General features: G+C 37.0%; 3 protein-coding genes across 5 annotated transcripts in view; 2 read left to right on the top strand and 1 right to left on the bottom strand.

Annotated features, from left to right (window-relative positions):
• Positions 1-2,668, bottom strand: part of LOC107757373 (zinc finger protein 260) — a 3,571-nt gene extending 903 nt beyond the window's left edge. Inside the window, exons 1-4 of the mRNA XM_016574830.1 lie at positions 2,238-2,668; positions 1,126-1,231; positions 906-1,008; positions 508-799 (exon numbers count right to left, since the gene is read on the bottom strand). Coding sequence (XP_016430316.1) covers positions 508-799; positions 906-1,008; positions 1,126-1,231; positions 2,238-2,476 — 740 coding nt within the window. The 5' untranslated portion in view covers positions 2,477-2,668. The remainder of the gene's footprint in view (positions 1-507; positions 800-905; positions 1,009-1,125; positions 1,232-2,237) is intronic.
• Positions 2,669-3,078: 410 nt separating this feature from the next.
• Positions 3,079-6,247, top strand: LOC107757376 (6-phosphogluconolactonase-like). 2 transcript variants are annotated; one of them, XM_016574833.1, is made up of 6 exons: positions 3,079-3,174; positions 3,522-3,791; positions 4,951-5,058; positions 5,148-5,249; positions 5,415-5,555; positions 5,661-6,247. In XM_016574833.1, exons 2-6 carry the CDS (start codon positions 3,528-3,530, stop codon positions 5,805-5,807), a joined length of 762 nt encoding a protein of 253 aa, XP_016430319.1. In that variant the 5' UTR covers positions 3,079-3,174; positions 3,522-3,527; the 3' UTR covers positions 5,808-6,247. The 2 variants fall into 2 exon arrangements, with proteins under 2 accessions (XP_016430319.1, XP_016430320.1); XM_016574834.1 differs by lacking the exon at positions 3,079-3,174 and adding an exon at positions 3,186-3,411.
• A 685-nt stretch (positions 6,248-6,932) lies between these two features.
• LOC107757371 (procollagen galactosyltransferase 1-like) lies at positions 6,933-19,048 on the top strand. 2 transcript variants are annotated; one of them, XM_016574826.1, is made up of 13 exons: positions 6,933-7,387; positions 12,026-12,136; positions 12,232-12,349; positions 13,829-13,963; positions 14,053-14,257; positions 14,597-14,716; positions 14,792-14,868; positions 14,952-15,058; positions 15,145-15,277; positions 15,982-16,109; positions 16,213-16,419; positions 17,119-17,448; positions 18,703-19,048. In XM_016574826.1, the coding sequence occupies exons 1-12, from the start codon at positions 7,167-7,169 to the stop codon at positions 17,384-17,386; spliced, it is 1,830 nt and encodes a 609-aa protein (XP_016430312.1). In that variant the 5' UTR covers positions 6,933-7,166; the 3' UTR covers positions 17,387-17,448; positions 18,703-19,048. The 2 variants fall into 2 exon arrangements, with proteins under 2 accessions (XP_016430312.1, XP_016430313.1); XM_016574827.1 differs by lacking the exon at positions 18,703-19,048 and adding an exon at positions 17,540-17,738.
• The last annotated feature ends 1,441 nt before the right edge of the window (positions 19,049-20,489 follow it).

The following is a 20,489-nucleotide window of genomic DNA, read 5'->3' as shown; positions in this document are numbered from 1 at the left end:
GCATTTTATGGACGACCGTTTCGTGAACCTAGGAGAGGAGGTAATTCTGACTTTGCTATGACAATCTGGCGCTTCTGAATCAGCTACTGTTTTGTTATTAGTTTAAGTATTTGCTATTGACTGTTCAAATGCGGAGTTTTGCGCATCATGTATGTGTGTGTGCGCGCGCGCGTGAGAGAGAGAGAGAGAGAGAGACAGGGTCACATCAAAGTGGAGTCAGCTGTCTTAACCGTAAGATTGAATTTGGTCGTGAACCCTTTCCCACATTTTGTGCAAGTGTAGGGTTTTTCTCCCGTGTGACTTCGCAGATGCATGTCTAGAGTGCATTTCTGAATAAAGCCTTTTCCACAGAGCGAACATCGATATGGCTTCTCTCCAGTATGGGTGCGCTGATGGGTGTACAGGTGTCCTTTCTGAATGTAGCTCTTTCCACAAAGCGTGCACCTGTATGGCTTCTCACCTGTGTGACTCCGCTGATGTATTGTAAGTTGACTAAAACACCTGAACCTCTTCGAACAGTAGGAGCAAACAAAACGCTTATCCCCTGAAATAGTGTTGGCACTGGATGTTCTTGCGGAGTGTGATGCACTCAAACTCTGTGTGTGACTGAAAGAAGTGTTTGGATCACCGTTTGCCACAGTCTGGTTCACTGTGATTGTTCCAGGTGAGACTTTTGGTGATTCTGCTTTAGATGGGACTCTTTCGGTTGTGTTTTCTCTATTTCCTCTGTCAACACAAGGAACAGTTTTGAGAGCATCCTTGATGGGTGACAGGCTCACAGCTTCACCACATTGGGTTCCTGTGGTTAAGTGAAAGTAATGTAAGTGGAAGGAAGTCATAAATTATTTAAAAACACTGGCAATTAAAATTTTCCACCATTATAGAACAGTTAGTTCCAGACTTACGTGCTTCACTGTTGTCTTGACCAATCCAAACATCTACTTCCTGTTGCTCCTGCTTTACCATACTAATTGGCTGGTTTACCTCACACTTCTGCTGTGGACTGTCCTTTGACATTGTGACATTACATTATATCTTATATTTGTATAAAATATATAGAAACATTATGTTTTCAACAGCTCTTGTGCTTACAAATATTTAAAGGCAATTAATATGGATATTTACAGAGAGAAGAGAACTTGCTTGGTCTTGCTGAATTACTGTTGGGATGTCTCCTGTTGGGCCTCTACACCTGTTCAAACGATTGTGCATCTCCTCTTGGTCACATTCACTAGAAAAATAATATTTAAAAAGTGTTATACACTAGTGGTCAAAACTTTGGAATAATTAATATTTTTGAACATATTTGAAAGAAGTCTCTTATGCTCAGTACGGCTGCATTTATTTGAGCAAAAATACAGTAGAAACAGTAATATTGTGAAAAAATATTAAAATTTTAAATAAATGTTTTCTATTTGAATATATTTTAAAATGTAGTTTATTCCTGTGATGCAAAGCTGAATTTTCAGCATCATTACTCCAGTCTTCAGTGTCACATGATCCTTCAGAAATCATGCTAAAATGCTGATTTGCTGCTCGAGAAACATTTCTTATTATAAAGTTCAAAAGAACAGCATTTATTTTAAATATAATAATTTTTTTAGCATCATAAATGTCTTTACTATCACTTCTGAACAATTTAATGCATCCTGGCTTACGGAGTATACATTTCTTTAAAAAAATCTTTCTTACCCCAAACCTTTAAATGGAAATGTATCACGGTTTTCACAAAAAAATATTAAGACGCACAACTGTTGTCAACATTGATAATAATAATAAATGTTTCTTGAGCAGCAAATCAGCATATTAGAATGATTTCTGAAGGATCATATGATACTGAAGACTGGAGTAATGATGCTGAAAATTCAGCTTTGATTACAGGAATGAATTACATTTTAAAATATATTAAAACAGAAAAAAAACAATTATAAGTTGCAATAATATTTCACAATATTACCGTTTTTGCTGTATTTTTGATCAAATAAATGCAGCCTTGGTGAGCATAAGAGACGTCTTTCAAAAACATTAAAAAATCTTAACTATTCCAAACGGTAGTGTATAAATTAAATTAGTATGGTTCATTGACTTCACTGTGGACATTATTCAGCATGGCTTCATATGTTATGAGACTGCATAGAGTTGCACATATACTATGTTAAATATACAGTTGCATATATGTGTGTCATAAAGTATATGCAATTCCATGCTAAATAAACACCAAAGAAAAGTGGACCTACCTCTTAACACATGTGAGACTCTCTGTCAGTGTTTGTCCAGTGCTCGTCCACAACTGGACCTCCATCATCCTCAGTCTCTTCCTCAGTGCGCTGATTTCACTGCGGCTGCGGGTGACCTCCGACAACAACACTTCACACTCCACATCCACGAGTTTGCTTATCTCTAATACAGCTGTTTGCACAAGTGTTTCCATGATGGACGCTAACTGAGTCTGAAAAGAGGAGAGAGTGGACACCATCTCCCAATATTTCCACAAACTATCGAAAGGAAGTCACAAACTTTTTTTTTTTTTACAGGTATACAAAATCAACGGCTATCTATATACTTTATCTAGTTGTATATTTTAACGTAATAATATTAAATAAATTTTTTCTACAGTTTTCATCTTTCAGCAACGGTTCCCTCTCCTACTATCTCTTGTACGTGTAACTCAGTGTGAATGATTTACCCAAAATATGGCCCACCAACGCCATCTATTGAAATGGAGCTGTTTGAGTGCGAGCCACATGGTGAATTTCATATTCACAAAACCAGACTAATATGTTATAAATCTAATTTTCGATTATTTACTGCTGATATAACGTATTTTTGCGTCCATAGACAAAATGTCTCGGCTCCCAAAACATATAATAGTCACAGATAAACTGCAATTCTTTTCCATACATATTGTGACAATGCTGTATAATGGTCACTGCATAATGAAATGTGCGTGCTTCAATACTCCAAAGTAAAACTAATCGACAAGATCCAACTTGAGACTCCGAGGCCCTGAAATCCACTGAATATTTAGAAACGGGGCTTGAATCAATTGAGCACTACATTACCCAGAATGCAACAGTAGACTCTAGAGTAGGCAGCGTTCGCTGCGATTGGACGTTGGTCAGGTCGCAAGAGGAGCACGTAAAGGAAATCTCACTAGTAAGAAAACATTCCACGGTGAGTGCAAAATAATTTCGTAGTTTTTACAGCTACCATAAGTGTAAAAGCACGAAGCATCATTTTGACGTGTTATTATTGCATAGTGCACTTAAACTATGGCTCACATTTTGGTTCAATACTTGCTTGATTCATTTGACTCAAACCTGCACTGCTCAATCCAATGAAACAGTGCACATTGTTCACAGCACCTGTATTGCAGAGGGCAGATGACTTATTTATTGTTTCCTTTTTCTGGTCATGCTAATACAGTTGGGTGCATGTATTGAGTTCTGCTCTGTCGGTTGACTTAAGCATTGCTTCATATTTAAACTGATTGGCATAATCATAGCCTCTGTTTATTTCAGGGAGTGATGTCTGGACCAAGAGTGGTGGTTTTCCCCTCAGTGGCCGAGCTTGGATCCACTCTGGCCCAGCTGGTGTCCTCTCGAGCAGAGAAAGCTCTCGGCACAGGTGAAAGCTTCTCCCTGGGCCTTTCAGGAGGGAGTTTGGTGTCCATCCTGAGTAAGGAGCTGCCTGCTGTCCCGAGCCTAGACTGCAGCAGATGGCTCATTGGGTTCTGCGATGAGAGACTCGTTCCATTCAGTGATCCTGAGAGCACTTATGGCTTATATAAGGTAACTCGGTGCATATTAGAAAGAGTGGCAGTCTTTTACTCTTACTAGAAAACCTGTAGAGCTAATCAAGTCAATTCATAGTTTTCAGTCACATGACACAGAGACCTGGAGGTAAAACATCTGTAGAACTGCAGCACAGGCATGTCAATTTTTGTTTCAGGTCACAAATATTTAGATCACCCCTCAAAATAATTGAGTCAAAGATATGTGAACAAACTGCAAGTTTAGGCCACTTGCAATCCATATACAGCACCTCCCGAGTAGTTAATTCACTAAAAACAGAGGGACATTCTAAAACAAATAGTTCACCCAAAAATGAAACTTTACTCACCCTCAGACCATCCTAGATGTAGGTAAGTTTGTTTCTTCATGGGAACAGATTTGGAGAAATTTAGCATTACATCACTTGCTCACCAATGGATCCTCAGCAGTGAATGAGTGCCGTCAGACCAAACAGCTGATAAAAACATCACAATAATCCACACAAATCCAGTCCATCAATTAACATTTTGTTTCTGGCTAAAATATGAGTCCTATCCTATATTGCTTTCTCTAGTGAAAAATCTCATCTGAATCAGGAGAGAAATATGCACAGATCATGCATAAGTGAAAACAGTTCTAAACTGATATGTCGGTAGATTTTATTTTGAGAGGGCATTAATGGATGGATTTTACTGGAGGAAGTGCTATTATAGATATTAAAAGATCAAATTTCAATATACACCTTATTGATGATACATGCTATATACAGGCAAGCAGATGAGCTCAGAATATTTACACAATGTTAAGCGTTTTCTTTATAATAGTTTTATATGGGAAAACACTTAAACCTTGCATTCATATTATGTGTTCATCTGTTTGTACTTAGTATGTTTTATTAATAAGATGTATAATGGATTTGGTCCTCCCATATCACTGTCTTGAAGCATCAAGCCACACTAAGCATTTTGTCTATAATGACTTTCTATGGGAAAATGTTGCATTCATATTCTTGATGCATTTGCTTGCCTTTATTGGGTCTTTTAATATCACTGTATTTAGTACAAACCCGGTAAAAGCAGAGAAAGACCTTGCCTTGCTTTCCAGGTGGGCATTTCTATAAGGGTGTGATCATGTCATGTGAAAACTGAGATTACTGATAGCTTTTTATATCCTACAGAATCAATTGTTTGAGAAAATCAACATTCCAGAAGATAGGATTTTGGCTATAGATCCTTCTTTACCGGTGCAAGAATGTGCTGATGACTATGCTGGCAAACTGAGCAAGGTGCGATTTCGTTTTCTAGACATTACATAAAACACATTTGATTTTTGTTTTTCTATTTCATAGCCCTTAATAGAATTTTGTCATTGCAGGCTTTTAACACGGAGCAAATTCCAGTTTTTGACATGCTGTTGCTGGGAATGGGACCAGATGGACACACCTGCTCTCTCTTTCCAGATCATCCTTTATTACAGGTTTCAGATAAATTCTTAATGAAGCAGCAATATAACATCTACTTTTAGTTTACCATATATCCCACTTATTACAGAATCCTATTGATTCTCCTATTGACTCTTTATCTGTTTTAAAATGGATTTGTGTTTAAGTATGTGTGTGTAAGTAAAAATGTGATTTTGTAGGAAAGCCAGAGGACAGTGGCACCCATCTCTGATTCCCCCAAACCACCGCCTCAGCGTGTAACTATGACATTACCCACGGTTAACGCTGCTCGATGTGTAGTGTTTGTGTCAACTGGGGGCAGCAAAGCTCCTGTACTCAAGGTAAGCACTTTCTGTTGTGTCTATATTTATAATTGTGAATGTTATATTTTTGTTTTATTAGTTTAATATTCTTACTGTTTCAGTTTTGATTCTGTAATTTTGTAGCAAGTATTGGAGGGTGGAGAAGGCCCTGCACTTCCAGCAGCTCTGGTCGCACCTAGACAGGGAGAACTCTTCTGGCTAGTGGATGAGCCAGCAGCTGCCTCCCTCACGTCTCAGGTGGAGAGGCCAGGTCCTGGGGCAAAACTCTGAACATAGGAGAGAGAACTTGTGGAAGCACGGTCTAGTTTTCCTATGGAGTTCTTAATAAGCCCTATGTTTGCAAAGATTTTTTCTTCACAGCACTTAAGAAAATTTTCATTATCATTGCTAATTACTGCAGTTATTGTTACTACTGTAAAACTATTATAGGCTCTATGAAGCTTTCAGAATTTTTCTTTTTTTTTTTTAAATAAGACTATTCACTAATACTACGCTACCATAGCTTTATTATAACAACAATGACTGTTGAATCTATGGTATTTTGATGAAATACCATGGTTACCTTTGTAAATTTTTGTTAGATGCAATCTGAATCTGTTATTTAAAAATTGCCCAAAAAACGGAATAAAATTTTAAGAGGTTAATATCCGTTCTGCACTTTTCCATTTTGGTTGTATTTCATGCATTGTGTCTTATGGAAGCCCATTTTCACCATTAATAATTGCGACTTTTTTTCTCGCAATTCTAAGAAAAAAATCTCAGAACTGTGATATATAAATTCAGAATTGTGAGATATAAACAACGAGTTTACATCTCACAGTTCTGTTTTTTTTCACCATGGAGTATAAAATAATAATAATTGCTACTTTTTATCTCAACAATTGCAAGTTTATATCTCACATTTCCAACTTTATTCCTCAGAATTGCGAGAAAAATGACTGAATTGTGAGATGAAAAGTCAATTTAAATAATAATAAAAATAATAATCCTGTGGCTGAAACAGGCTGAAACACTGTTAATTTTTATTTATTTATATTAGAATATATGGAATTTTTCTACTTCAAAATTTCATGTTTAACCCAGTGTGATACTTGCTGTTTCTTTGCAATTATTTGTGAAATTTACTAGCAATTTATGAGTAAAAATGGTCTCGAAATCCTACACTTTTTTTTTTTTCCCCTCAGTGTATAGTTTCTGGTGTACAGGAAAAAAGCGTATGTATATGGTGCTATATACAGGGTTATTACTGTTAACTAAAAATACAAGCACAAAAACATTTTTACTAACTAAATATAAAACCTTAAAATAATATAACTTTCCTAATCTGCTAGATATATTTTAAAGACAAATAATGACTTGAAATCTTAATATTAATTACTCATCAGTGCTCTCAGTTTGCAGATTTACCAGAATGCATCCCTCCCCTTTAAACGTCAGCGAAACATCCCCTTTAACTCGCTCGTCTCACACAAACTGCAGCGTTGTCAATGCATGCTGATTTTGGTCGGCGGAATTATTTAAACTAAAGTTACCCGTTTTTAACTTTCTACCTCCTCATGAACTGGATGTAATTGTGTGGTTTAGCTTTAAGAGCTTATATTCCTGGTTGTAAAGAGTGTGTGCTGTACAATGCTCTGGTTCGTGTTGTTCGTGTCGGTGCTGTGGTCCTGTCTGATGAATACTGGACCAGCTCAAGGATACTTCCATGAAGAGCGCTGGAGCCCGGAGTCTCCTATATTAGCTCCCCGAGTAATGATCGCTCTGATCTGCCGTAACGCCCAGCACTCGCTGCCACATTTCCTCGGGACCATTGAGCGCCTCAATTACCCTAAAGACCGAATCGCGCTGTGGTAAGTGAGTGCGTGTAAATAGTACTTATTTTTCCATTACTTATAAGTATTCCAATAGTGACTAGTACTTATTAGTAGTACTTAATGGCGTACTAGTCACTTTCCCCAACATTTCCTTCACTGTTACTAGTAACAAACTGCACATCCGTGTAGTGTTTTCCCATTTATTGTAACTATTCCAGTTAAATAATTCGTTAATAGATAGGGTACTATTTATATATAGTTACAGTAACTATATATTTCAGCTGTACTCACTCTAAAAAAATGCTCTGTTATTTCAACCCAATTTAGGTCAAATATGGACTAACCCAGCTTTTGGGTTACATTTTTAGATTAAATTTTTAACCCAAAAGTTGGGTTGAAACAACCCAGCATTTTTTAAATAGGCCTACCCGTATCTTTTTTCCAGACACTAGTATCCCATTTGTTACTTGAATCATTTCTTGTGGCACTACTTTCAATTGCTTTTTGGACTAGGGTTTCATTCTTGGTGTCTGTGAACATCTGTCTTCCAGCAACTCAATGCTCTGGAGGGCAAATTTAAGAAGAAAAAAATGGGATGGGAGGAGTTTCTCCATTCTCACTGCGTCCTTCTCATATCTGCCAGCTTTACTCAAATTTTCCCTTACACTCTAAAAAAATGCTGGGTTAAATACAACCCAGTGCTGGGTAAAATAAGGACAAACCCAACAATTGGGCTGTTTTGACCCAGCGGTTGGGTTACTACCCAGAAGGTTGGGTTAAACATTTACCCCAACCGCTGGGTCAAAACAGCCTAATTGCTGGGTTTGTCCCTATTTTACCCAGCACTGGGTTGTATTTAACCCAGCATTTTTTAGAGTGTAAAGTTGTCATTGTCCTAACCAGTGAATGAAGAGCTCTGTTGTGAAGGTGTCAGTTACCACGAACGCTCTGAAGCTTGCCATAGTCATGCCCAAGAGATAGTCTAGACATTGTCTCTGCACCTAAATTAATGTAAAACTGAGACTATTGTTTTTGCGCCCTCCAATGCATCTGGGTCCACTAATATTTTTTAGGCCCTTTATTTATTTATGGTAAATCCATGGTTAAATATGTAGGTGTAATTTTTGATGACTCCTTGAAATTTGACAAACAGATTAATGGTGTTGTCAGATCTGTTTTCTTTTTTTTTTTTTTTCAGTTAAGAACATTCGCAAAGGTCAAGCGGTTTTTATCCTGTTGTGATTTTGAAAGGGTGATGCATGCTTTTGTGTCTTCTCGCCACGATTACAGATTGTCCAGAATTCTGCTGCTAGATTATTGGTTCTCAGAAACTGGAACATATTACTCAGATTTTGTCATCTTTACATTGGTTACCGGTCCGTTATAGGATTGATTTTTTTTTAAATTGCGGTTTGTTTTTAAATCTTTAAACGGCCTTGCACCATCTTATCTCTCTGATTTGTTACAACCTTACTCACAAATGGCCCGGTCCCCCCACAGTTTACGACACCATCAAGATCACTCAGGTCCTCTGACCAGAAACTCCTGATTGTTCCTAGGTCGAGACGTAAACTTTGTGCGGACTGTGCTTTTGCAGTGTTGGCCCCCATAGCTTTGGAACAGTTTGCCTTTGCACATAAGACCTGCCTCCACATTGGTGTCATTTAAGACTCTTTTAAAGACTCATCTCTTCTCCCAGGCTTTTCTGCAGAATGCTGCTCAGTGATTTGTTGTTGGAACCTCATTGTTTTTTTAGCTTGAACAGATGTGTGTGTGTATTGTGTTTATTTATGTTTTATAATCTGTACAGCAAATTGGTCAACTTGTTGTTTTTAATTGTGCTTTAAAAATAAATTGCCTTGCCTTGCCTAGATTGAATTGTCATATAAAGTCAAGGGAATAAACGTAAAACAGTCAGTTTAGCTGCTTATGGTGCTCTGCAGGAGCAGGCAGAGTGAACAATGAAAAACAGAAATGCAGTGAAATGTTATTGATCACTGTATTAAAACTAGTGCTGTCAAACGATTAATCACATTTAAAATAAAAGTGTTTGTTTACATAATATATGTGTGTGTACTATGTTTATTATGTATATATAAATACACACACATGCATGTATATATTGAAGAAAAATGTTTTGTTTATATATAAAATATTTATGAATATATATATATATATATATATATATATATGTGTGTGTATATATACATTTAAACATTTTTAAAATATATACATGTATGAGTATTGAGTACATGTACAGTAAATGAACATACTTTCCAGAAGGCCAACTATTCACTAAAAATGTTTTTTTTATTGAAGTATGAAGTTCTTATGAAGTATTCTAATTTGTTGAGATAGTGAATTGGTGGGTTTTTGTTAAATGTGAGCCAAAATCATCACAATTAAAAGAACCAAAGAGTTAAACTACTTCAGTCTGTGTGCATTGAATTTATTTAATACACGAGTTTCACAATTTGAGTTGAATTACTGAAATAAATGAACTTTTCCACGACATTCTAATTTATTGAGATGCACCTGTATATATACATAATAAATATACACAGCACACACACATATATTATTAACAAACACTTTCATTTTGGATGTGATTAATCGTGATTAATTTTTTGACAGCACTAATTAAAACATAATTAAACAAATTATCATGTTTCTCTGGAATACATGGTTCTGATTGGTTACACTCCATTTAGACCAGGGGTGTCAAACTCAATTCCTGGAGGGCCGGAGCCCTGCAGATTTTAGATTCAACCGGCCCTCCAGGAATTGAGTTTGAATGAAATTGAATTGAGGAACATCCTTTGACACCCCTGATTTAGATTCTCCGTTTAATGATTAAATGTTTCTGAAAAATGGCCGATCACCCAATATTACTTGTCCATGAATGAATTTAATTTATCTGGTGAGTAACCATGTCAGTAAAATAATAATGTACAGTCAGATGGACAATGATTAGCTGATTGTACACTATCATTTACTTGTACTGATTTATTTGTTTTCTGTACGTGTAAATGTGTGCGTTTTTTATGTGGTAGCATATGAGTCTCACAAACAACATGTAGATTAAGGTTTTTTGTTAACAAAAATCTGCCAGGTGATGGAGCTGTGGTCTAGAGGTTAGTGCACATGCTCCAACATGTTGATGTTGGCGTTACAGGTTTGAATTTGGCTCCTGTCATTTGGTGACCCCATTTCCTCCCTTTTCCCTGAGCACGTTACTTATTTTTATTCTTACTGTATTAAAAAAAGCCAAAAATTCTAATTTACTCTCCCTGTCCTGTTTGACTTGAAACACAAAAGAAGATATTTTGAAGAATGTTGTTAATAACCACAGTATGGACAAAATGTATACAATGGAAGTGAGTGGGAACCAAAACTGTTTGGTTACCAACATTTTCTTTTTTTATATATATTCCTTTGTGTTGAGCAGAAAAAAGAAATGCATACAGTATGATGGTGGATATGACAATAGAATTTTCATTATCCCTTTAAATCCATTAACTGGTTTTATTCGTGTCTTTTGATTTAATATGACTGAATTCAACAATTGTTACAAAAAAAAAAAAGGTTTAAGGTTAGATTAAGTAGAAATAGCTTTTTAAGACAACTGCAGTTTCACTTCTGCACATTGGCAGAAGGGAAATTAATGTTCATAAACCTTAAGCCGCATATTCATTATTAATGCAATGTCACTCATGTAACTCAACCAGCAAGAGGGCCTCAGCAAACTTCCATCTCAAGATTACACTAAAAAGTATTTAAATAAATACATATGAATATATTAGCATAATCAAACTCTCATCTGAAGTAAAATGCTAAAAATAAAATTGTATAATGTAATAATAAAAACAATAAATAATAAAATAAAAATAATAAAAATATTTATTTTTCCCCCTCAGTAACTGTTGTTTTTAATTGAAGAACATATATTTCTTGAAACTTCTGAAGTCACAAAATGATTGTGGTTAATTAATTTATTATCAATATTTCTAGTTTATGTTATGTTAATAAAAAGGTTTGAAAACAAGAAGCTTTGTCAATTGCAAATTGAGTCAGAAAGGTTAAAAAACACTGATATAACTGTTTGAAAATAGACTTTGTAACAATCTAACTTGAATTCCCTTCTTGAATCAATCTGTACTGTATAGTAGCTGTTGGCCAGAGTTAATGTGTTAACTCTGTTCGGATCTGTAGACTCTTAGGCCTCACAGCTGTGCTGTTTCACGCTCTGCTCCGGGAGACTCATCCGTTCATGCCAAGACAGAGCCAGTGAAAAGTAGGACGTGTGGTTTAACTTATGTCTTCAGCAGAATGGGACGCTACCTGTCTGTTTACTTTGTCTTTGCTCCTTTCTCTCTGTGATAACCAGATAGCTTGGCAGTTTCACTTCTCATGTTCTGCTACTCTTTTAGTCTAGTTCTGCTGAAGAGTTTAATTTAGAGCTTTTGTGTTTCTTCATTCATTTCCCTGTAGCTGGTCTAAATATACATTACGCACTGAAAGGTCTTGTTAAATATGGTGTGATTATACTCTGTGTGAGTGCAGGTAATCATAAACTTGTGGTTAGCTCATGTAATCTTTAGTTTCCACCAGATATTGTTTTCTGTAGAAAGTAAACGGCACGCAATGAGCACCATTTCTGTGGGTTTCTGACAGGGTCGCAACCGACCACAATATTGACAACACTACTTACCTACTGCGAGACTGGCTCATCAATGTACAGAAACTCTACCATTATGTGGAGTGGAGGCCAAAAGAGGAACCGAGGTTTGCCATGTTTCTTCACTTGTGGTTTCATGGAACTGGTTCATTTTTGCATTTCCTTTCATGTACTATGTCTTGGATTTCTCTTTCTCATTCAGAAAATATCATGATGAGGAAGGGCCAAAGGAATGGACGAATGAACGTTACGCCTACGTCATGAGACTGCGGCAGGCAGCGCTTGAGTCTGCACGAGAGATGTGGGCAGACTATCTCATGGTGAGTTTACCACACACTGTCCACTCTCTTTTTTTTAGGATCATGAATCTCCAAGATATTAAATGGATACTTGTGGACATTGAATGTTGCGATTATTGATTATTTGATTATTTAATCTAATCGCTGTTTTTTGAAGTAACTGAAGTAGATGGGCAGTTTAAATTTCCATCACAATTTGCCATTGTCACGTGGTTTTGGTTTATGTTCATGTTTCCATTTCTTTTATTTCGTAGTTTAGTCATGGTTATGTTTCCTGTTCCTGTCATGTGATTCCCTTGCCCTCATGTATCTTGCCATGTGCTCCCATATTCAATGTGTCATGTTGTGATTGATTGTTTTAGTCATGTGTCCTATGTTCTCATTGGGTCTTTGTCTTGATTGTTCCAGGTGTCTTTTGTTAGTGATTAGTGTCTTTGTTTGTTTTGTATCTCGCTTACATTTCTGTTCAATAAATACTGCACTTGGGTTCTCACTACACTTGGGTTCTCACTACACTCGCCGTCAGTGGACTACTACTGGTTACAGTCATTCAAAAAAGGGAAAATAAAGAGCATAAAGAAATGCCATCAAATGTGGACTCGTGTCATTTTCCTGTGTGGTAGGGAGAAGCAGAAGAGTCATAATTTGGCAGAACACTGCAAAGTTTTACTGCAGTTTAAAGGAATAGTTCACCCAAAAATAAAAAATAAAGTTACAAATGTACTCACCCTCAGGCCATCCAAGATGCAGATGAGTTTGTTTCTTCATAGAAACAGATTTGGAGAAATGTAAAATGACATGACCAATGGATCCTCTGCAGTGAATGGGTGCCGTCAGAATGAGAGTCCAAACAGCTGGAAAAAACATCACAGTAATCCACACGACTCCAGTCCATCAGTTAATGTCTTGAAGTGAAACATGGTAACCATTACATTCTGTCCTCTAGCCATAATATTGCTTTCTCCAGAGAAAAATTTGTCTGATCTGAATCAGGAGAGAAATATGAACAAATGAAGTACTGTTTACAAGTCAAAACAGTCCTAAACAATTGGATAGGTGGGTTTTATGTGAGAGGACAACAGGGGATAAACTTTTGAACTGAAGGAAGCGTTATGGATTATGGACTGGTACTTTGGCCAGAAGTGACGGTTTAAATGATGACCCTCAATAGCTATGTGTGAACACTCATTAAGAACATATGGTTCTTGAAACCTCTGGAATTACAAAATAAATCAGGATTAATTAAAGCAAGACTCACAGTTTCTGTCAAAAAATGAATACAAGCAGCTTTCTTATTACACTAGGAGAAATATCTTCATGGGGGACCCTTGAATATTCTGTTGGACACAATCAATAACATTGAACACCACTGATTTATTTGATGATTGTACTTCATTTTACTTCATGATCTGCCTTTTGGTGATTATCTTGAGAAAACTTTTTGTTTTTGTAGGCAGCTTGTTTATGCATGCATGAAAATGCATTATTTTATCTTTCCAGATGATTGATTGTGATAATCTCCTGATCAACCGAGATGTCTTATGGAAACTAATAAAGGAGAACAAGACAATTGTGGCACCAATGATGGAGTCTCGTGCTGCCTACTCAAACTTCTGGTGTGGAATGACATCCCAGGTACAGTTCCTCTGAACGTGTGTGTGTGTAATCTTTCATAACACTTTCTCCAGAAATATGAAAAAGCATCTCATCAAACTTCTCTAAAGGGCTACTATAAACGAACCCCAGCCTACATCCCCATGCGCAAGCAAGTGCGTAGGGGTTGCTTTGCCGTTCCCATGGTGCATTCGACTTTCCTGGTTGACCTGCGGAAAGAAGCTTCCAGACTGCTTGCTTTTCACCCACCACATCCAGACTACACCTGGGCCTTTGACGACATTATAGTCTTTGCTTTTTCAGCCCGCATGGCAGGTGGGTGCCACGACAGATATCCACAATGCATGCCTGTTAACCTAAAATTAAAATCATTAATGTGGTTCCAAACCTGTATGACTTTTCTTCTTCTTCTGTGGAACACAAAAGAAGATATTTTGAAGTATGTTTGCAGTGAAGTCCAAAATTTAGGACAGCAATGACTTTTTGCCTGTAACTTTTTTGTAAAAGATATTAAGTATCATCTGTTATGTTCCACAGAAGAAAGAACATCAAGCAGGTTTGAAATGACATGAGGGTGAAAAAATTATATTCCTTTAAGAGGATATTGTGCATAACATTTCACAATTTTATTTGTATTCTCTGTGGTTTTTGCAGAGGTCCAAATGTTTATTTGTAACAGGGAGACCTACGGTCATCTCCCAGTGCCTCTTCGTGCCCACAGCACCATGCAGGATGCGGCCGACAGCTTCATACATACTTTGCTGGAGGTCAATGGTACGTTTCAGCTTTACAAAGAAGAGAACAGTCTGCTAATGCTTAGTCAAAGTGGTTACTTATTTTAATTTACAGTGCGAAATCCTCCAGTTGAGCCTTCCAGATACTTGCCCAAACCTGTCAAAAGACCTGACAAAATGGGCTTTGATGAGGTAAAAGTGTGGGTTAATTGTATTGATTGGTATGGTTCTTTGGTAACGTTGTATTCAGTATGTGCTATTATGTGTTTTAAAAGGTGTTTATGATCAACCTGAAGCGGCGGGCCGACCGTCGTGAGCGCATGCTGGGGGCGTTGAGAGAGCAAGAAATCGACTGCAAGATTATCGCTGCTGTTGATGGCAAGTAAGTTCACTTCTATTACCTTCAAACAAATGCAGCATTCATTTCCAGGATGAAACATTTACTCACAGCCTTTCTTTTTATACCAGAGCTATGAACGTCAGTGAGATCCATGCTATGGGAATCCACATGCTTCCCGGCTATAGTGACCCCTACCACGGCAGACCTCTGACGAGAGGAGAGCTGGGCTGCTTCCTGTCCCACTATAACATCTGGAAAGAGGTCTGGCTCATATCCCAGTTTGTAGTTCTGTTCCAAAATTTAGTGAGCTGCCTTACTGTCTACTGCCTACATAGACTACTTATGCTCAGCAAGGCTGCATTTATTTGATCAAAAATACAGTAAAAACACTAATATTGTGAAATATTATTACTAACTAAAATAGCTATTTTCTCATTTATTCCTGTGATGCAAAGCTAAATTTTCAGCATCATTACTCCAGTCTTCAGTGGCACATGATCCTTCAGAAATCATTCTAATATGCTGATCTGCTGCTCAAGAAAAATTTCTTATTATTATCTTATTATTTTGAAAACATGTAATTAAAATGTAATTAATATTTTTTTATATTTTTGTGGAAACCATGACATGACACAGGGCTTATTTTTCAGACTAGTCCAGCCAATGCGCATGTGCAATCATAAGCACCAGTCTCAGGTTTCTATGGGAACCGCAATGACTTTACCAATCAGCGATTGGCTCTTTCACTTAGAAGGCGGGACATATTCTGCCATATTGCATGTTGCAGTTTCTCCTATTTACAAGTAATAGGAGTTAACCATCTTTGTATATCTATAGTCTTTGGTAATATCTGCCTTAAAATAGTGTCTAATTCGGCAGCTCACTAGGTTTTGGAAGAGAGTGTGAATATAGACTAAGGGTTTTTATGGGCCGCTCAAGCTTTGTTTATATGCTGTACTACACAGATTGTAGACCGAGGCCTGAAGACCTCACTGGTGCTTGAAGATGATTTGCGGTTTGAGATTTTCTTCAAGCGCCGCCTGCAGAATCTGATGAGTGAGGTGGAGAGTAAGGGTCTGGACTGGGACCTCATGTGAGCGGCTCTTTTTGTGTTCAGTCATTGACTGCACTCAATTTTTGGGTTATGTTTTGATGGGAGATTTGTTCATGTTGGTTATTCTGTTGAACCCTTGCAGTTATATTGGGAGGAAGAGGATGCAAGTGGACCGACCTGAAAAAGCAGTACCGAATATTCGCAACCTGGTGGAGGCGGACTATTCCTATTGGACCTTGGGTTACATGATGTCATTACAAGGAGCCAAAAAGCTCCTCAAAGCAGAACCACTCAGTAAAATTTTGCCTGTGGACGAGTTCCTTCCTATTATGTTTAATAAGCATCCTGTGTAAGTACTACAAATGGAGGAAATCCTCTACACATCCCATATATGCCTGTAATGTTGCTTCTAGGTCTAGATCAATTATTCCACATTAAGTATTTTCTAGAATATAAGTTGTAGTATTTTGTCATCCAGAAGGTCCTGTGATTTATAGTCTAAAGCAAGTTTTAGAATGTAATTGATATCAGTCAGTCAAACACACTGAACACCAAAACATACAGTATATGCTAACACACACACAAACAAACTGCGAGAAATAAAATTGTGAGTTTTCATCATTGTATTTCTCGCAATTGCGAGTTTGTATTCTCACAATTCTGAGAAAAAGTCATTTTGCAGTTACCTTTTTTATTTTTTTTTCAGTGGTGGAAACAGCTTCCATAGTGAAATGAATGTATTGTTTTTTTAACACGTAGTTGCATATTAATAACAACTAAATATAAATGCTTTATAGTTTAAACTTAAATGCAATTTAGTTGAACCTTGGTAACCACCCACAACACCCTATCTACTGCATGGCAACCCCCAGAATATCCTGTCAATGCCCTAGCAACCATATAGCAAACACACTAACAACCATTTTTATAAGCAAACCGTTTTCAGAAAATGTATTTATTATCATTATTATTTGTTATATGTTTTGTCTATATCTAAAATCACTTCTTTGTCTTCATCTTCATCCACATCAAATACCATTATCTTCAGATCGGATTACATGGAGCAGTTTGAGACAAGGGACCTGAAAGCATTCTCAGCGGAGCCCTTGCTTGTGTTTCCTACACACTACACGGGTGAACCTGGGTATATCAGTGACACAGAAACCTCCACAGTGTGGGACAATGAGAAAGTGCGCACAGACTGGGACAGGAAGCGCTCGGGTAAGACCCGGGAACAGGCTGAGATCAGCACAGAGGCCCAAAACTCAGATGTGCTTCAGTCTCCTCTGGACAGGACAGCCCGAGATGAACTATGAGAGACATTGTTTTGGACACACCACTAGACTTGTTTCTGGGGGGCGAAGTCTAGTTCCACTATGTAAGAACAATATAACTGACCAGAATTTTTTTTTTAATTGGTTGTCTGAAAAAAATGTTTTTAGATTAAACGTCTGTCCCTTTATTTGTAGATCAAATTTGTAACAGAGGCCTGACTGCGCTTTCCGATGACAGCAGCACCTGTTCTTCACTGTATCCTGCAATTAAAAATGCCAGGGGCTGGATTCATGAAAATCTTCTTAAGGAAGAATTTAGCTAATTTTATAAGATAAATGTTAAGTTAGTAAGGATGTTCTTGAGGGCAATTCTTGAAAAATTCTTAAAGGAATAGTTCACCCAAAAATGATTTTTTTTTGAAAATGTACTCACCTTTAGGCCATCCAAAATGTAGATGAGTTTGTTTCTTCATCAGAACAGATGTGGACAAAACAGCATCACATCACTTGCTTACCAATGGATCCTCTGCAGTGAATGGGTGCCGTCAGAATGAGAGTCCAAACAGCTGAAAAAAACATCACAATAATCCACAAGTAATCCACACCACTCCAGTCCATCAGTTAACATCTTGTGAAGTGAAAAGCTGCATGTTTGTAAGAAATGAATCGACCGTTATGGCATTTTAACTTTAAACCATTGCTTCTGGCCAAAACATGCATCCATAGTCCATAATATTGCTTCCTTCAGTGAAAAATTTGCCTAGTCTGAAACGGGAGAAATATAAGCAGATCAAGCACCATTTACAAGCAAAAACAGTCCAAAACATATTCTAAACTATTATATGTCAGTGGATTTTGATGTGAGAGGACAACACGAGATGGATGTTTTCACTGAAGGAAGTGTTATTATAGATTATGGACTTTTTGGCCAGAAGTGCCTTACTGTTAGATTTGTTTCTATAGATTACGTAAGGCATTAATTGATGGACTGGAGTCGTGTGGATTACTTGTGGATTATTGTGATGTTTTTATCAGCTGTTTGGACTCTCATTCTGACGGCACCCATTCACTGCAGAGGATCCATTGGTGAGCAAGTGATGTAATGCTAAATTCTCCAGTTCTGTTCCTATTTAGAAAATAGCAGTTAAGAAGAATTTTATCTTAAGGATATTTTGTGAATTCATCCACTGGTGTTTTTAGAACAGTTTGATTAATAAATCTGAAAAAAACATGTAACTAATATTTTTCTTTCCAGACATGAACATAGTCATTCTTAACAGTAATAAACGAGAAATTAAACGTGTTATTGGAAGGCATGAAGCATGTTATTTTAACTTGAGGGATGTTGTTATTTTTAGGCCTTGATGCCATTATCCTCTTCGGTGGTGTTTCAGACTGTTACTTCCCTTCATCAAAGCCAACAACCGTACAAGCCTCACTGTGTGGTTTTTCTGTCGTATCATCAGGACAGCAATTAAAGGTCTTCACACATTCCACACGGCAAAATTCCCAGTTTTTGGTTCTGACTTCTTTGCTTTTTTGACACGGCACAGCTGAGCAGGCTTTTAAATGTGCTTGATATGATTTTTTGTCATTGCGCTGTTTAGTCACAATGTCGTACTATCGCTATGTATGTAACCGTGACTGTATTTCACCAGCTGTGCCTTAAAAATAAAGAATGGTTAAAACATTTTTCACTGAAAGTAATAGTAGGTCTCTTTTTTTCGTTAGATGGAGGCTGCATGTCATTTCTGTAGAGATACTGAATGACGTGCCATTTAATTTGACCACTTTGTCAGTCATATCAACATCTATATCTGTATTCCAGGTTTAATTATATCACAGCTGTGTAGCCACAAGACAAACATGATGATGCTGGCACAGGCCTGCAAACCATTTTTCTGCATGCTGAAAATAGATAATGTGACTACTGCTTTGAGTATAGATCTCAATTCGCTGGTGGGTAAAATTAGCTTAAACGCTTTAGAGGATATCTAAAAAGATTCAGAATCAGAACAAACTGTTTGTAGTGTATTATAGGTTGTTATGCAGTTGCTAATTATTCTGACTGTTTATTGTACCAGTGTCGTGATAGATGCTACCATGATGTTGCATGGCTTTGAGAGACTGACTCCCGAAACAAAATGTGTTTATTAGTTAATTTATTAATTCAGTTTTTCAATTCATGCTATGGATGTTGTATTGAGATGTAAAACTGATCACTGAATGTACCTTGAAATTCTTACCTGTGTCACTAAGTGCTTTAAATTTGAACAAAAATCAAGCGTAGAGGCCTGTACAGAATGAAGTCCAGTAAGCAAAAAGTTACTTATGCTACTGTACAGTAAGATTTTTGAAAGAAGTCACCAAAGATTCTAACCAAAGTTGCATTTATGTGATTAAAAATACAGTAAAAACAGTAATACTGTGAAATAGTATTGCTATTTAAAATAACTGTTTTGAGTATGTTTTAAAATGTGATTTATTCCTGTGATGGTAAAGCTCAATTTTCAGCATTACTTCACCACATGATTTTTCAGAAATCATTCTAATATACTGATTTGAAACATTATTATCACACTATTATCAACGTCGAAAACAGTTGTGTTTAATATTTTTATGGAAACTGTGATTCTTTGATGAATAGAAAGTTCAAGAGAACAGCACTTATGTGAAACAGAAATCTTTTGTAGCATTATAAATGTCTTTACTGTAACATTTGATCATTTTAATGCATCTTTGCTGAATAAAAGTATTAATTTCTTTTTTTTTTTTTAAACCTTATTGACCCCAAACTTTTGAACAGTAGTACATGAGTTATTATGATTTATGTATGTGTTTCAGACTTCAGTAATCTGTATTTTGCACTCCAGCACAGGACCCGTTATGAAGCTGTGGGTGTTTTCCACACAGTGCCACAAGGTTGTGCCAGATCTCAGAGTATCATTACCTTGGTACTGGAAAGCCAATCGGTGGAGCACGGGTGTTTCTGAGTACTGTATCCTTTTTACTATGAAAATAATTCATGTGTATGTGTATTAAAGGACGACTGCCTAACAGGTCAGCTGTTTAGCACAGTTTCTCAGTACACTGCCAGGCATGTTACCAGGACAGAGAGTCAGACAGAGCATCTGGTGGTTGGGGT

This window comes from Sinocyclocheilus rhinocerous, unplaced genomic scaffold (assembly GCF_001515625.1).
Source record: "Sinocyclocheilus rhinocerous isolate Xijiao unplaced genomic scaffold, SAMN03320098_v1.1 scaffold383, whole genome shotgun sequence".
In the NCBI taxonomy this organism is placed as follows: domain Eukaryota; kingdom Metazoa; phylum Chordata; class Actinopteri; order Cypriniformes; family Cyprinidae; genus Sinocyclocheilus; species Sinocyclocheilus rhinocerous.
Note: the sequence above shows the minus strand (reverse complement) of the source record. Positions and strands in the feature narration are given on the sequence as shown.

What these genes read in the sequence shown, in the direction of transcription:
- LOC107757376 (XM_016574833.1), top strand. Translation starts at nt 3,528, where the DNA reads ATGTCTGGACCAAGAGTGGTGGTTTTCCCCTCAGTGGCCGAGCTTGGA. An exon ending in GCACTTATGGCTTATATAAG is followed by an intron (nt 3,792 to 4,950) that starts GTAACTCGGTGC and finishes TATATCCTACAG; the next exon opens with AATCAATTGTTTGAGAAAAT. An exon ending in CAGATCATCCTTTATTACAG is followed by an intron (nt 5,250 to 5,414) that starts GTTTCAGATAAA and finishes GTGATTTTGTAG; the next exon opens with GAAAGCCAGAGGACAGTGGC.
- LOC107757371 (XM_016574826.1), top strand. Translation starts at nt 7,167, where the DNA reads ATGCTCTGGTTCGTGTTGTTCGTGTCGGTGCTGTGGTCCTGTCTGATG. An exon ending in GGTGTGGAATGACATCCCAG is followed by an intron (nt 13,964 to 14,052) that starts GTACAGTTCCTC and finishes ACTTCTCTAAAG; the next exon opens with GGCTACTATAAACGAACCCC. An exon ending in GGTCTGGACTGGGACCTCAT is followed by an intron (nt 16,110 to 16,212) that starts GTGAGCGGCTCT and finishes GAACCCTTGCAG; the next exon opens with TTATATTGGGAGGAAGAGGA.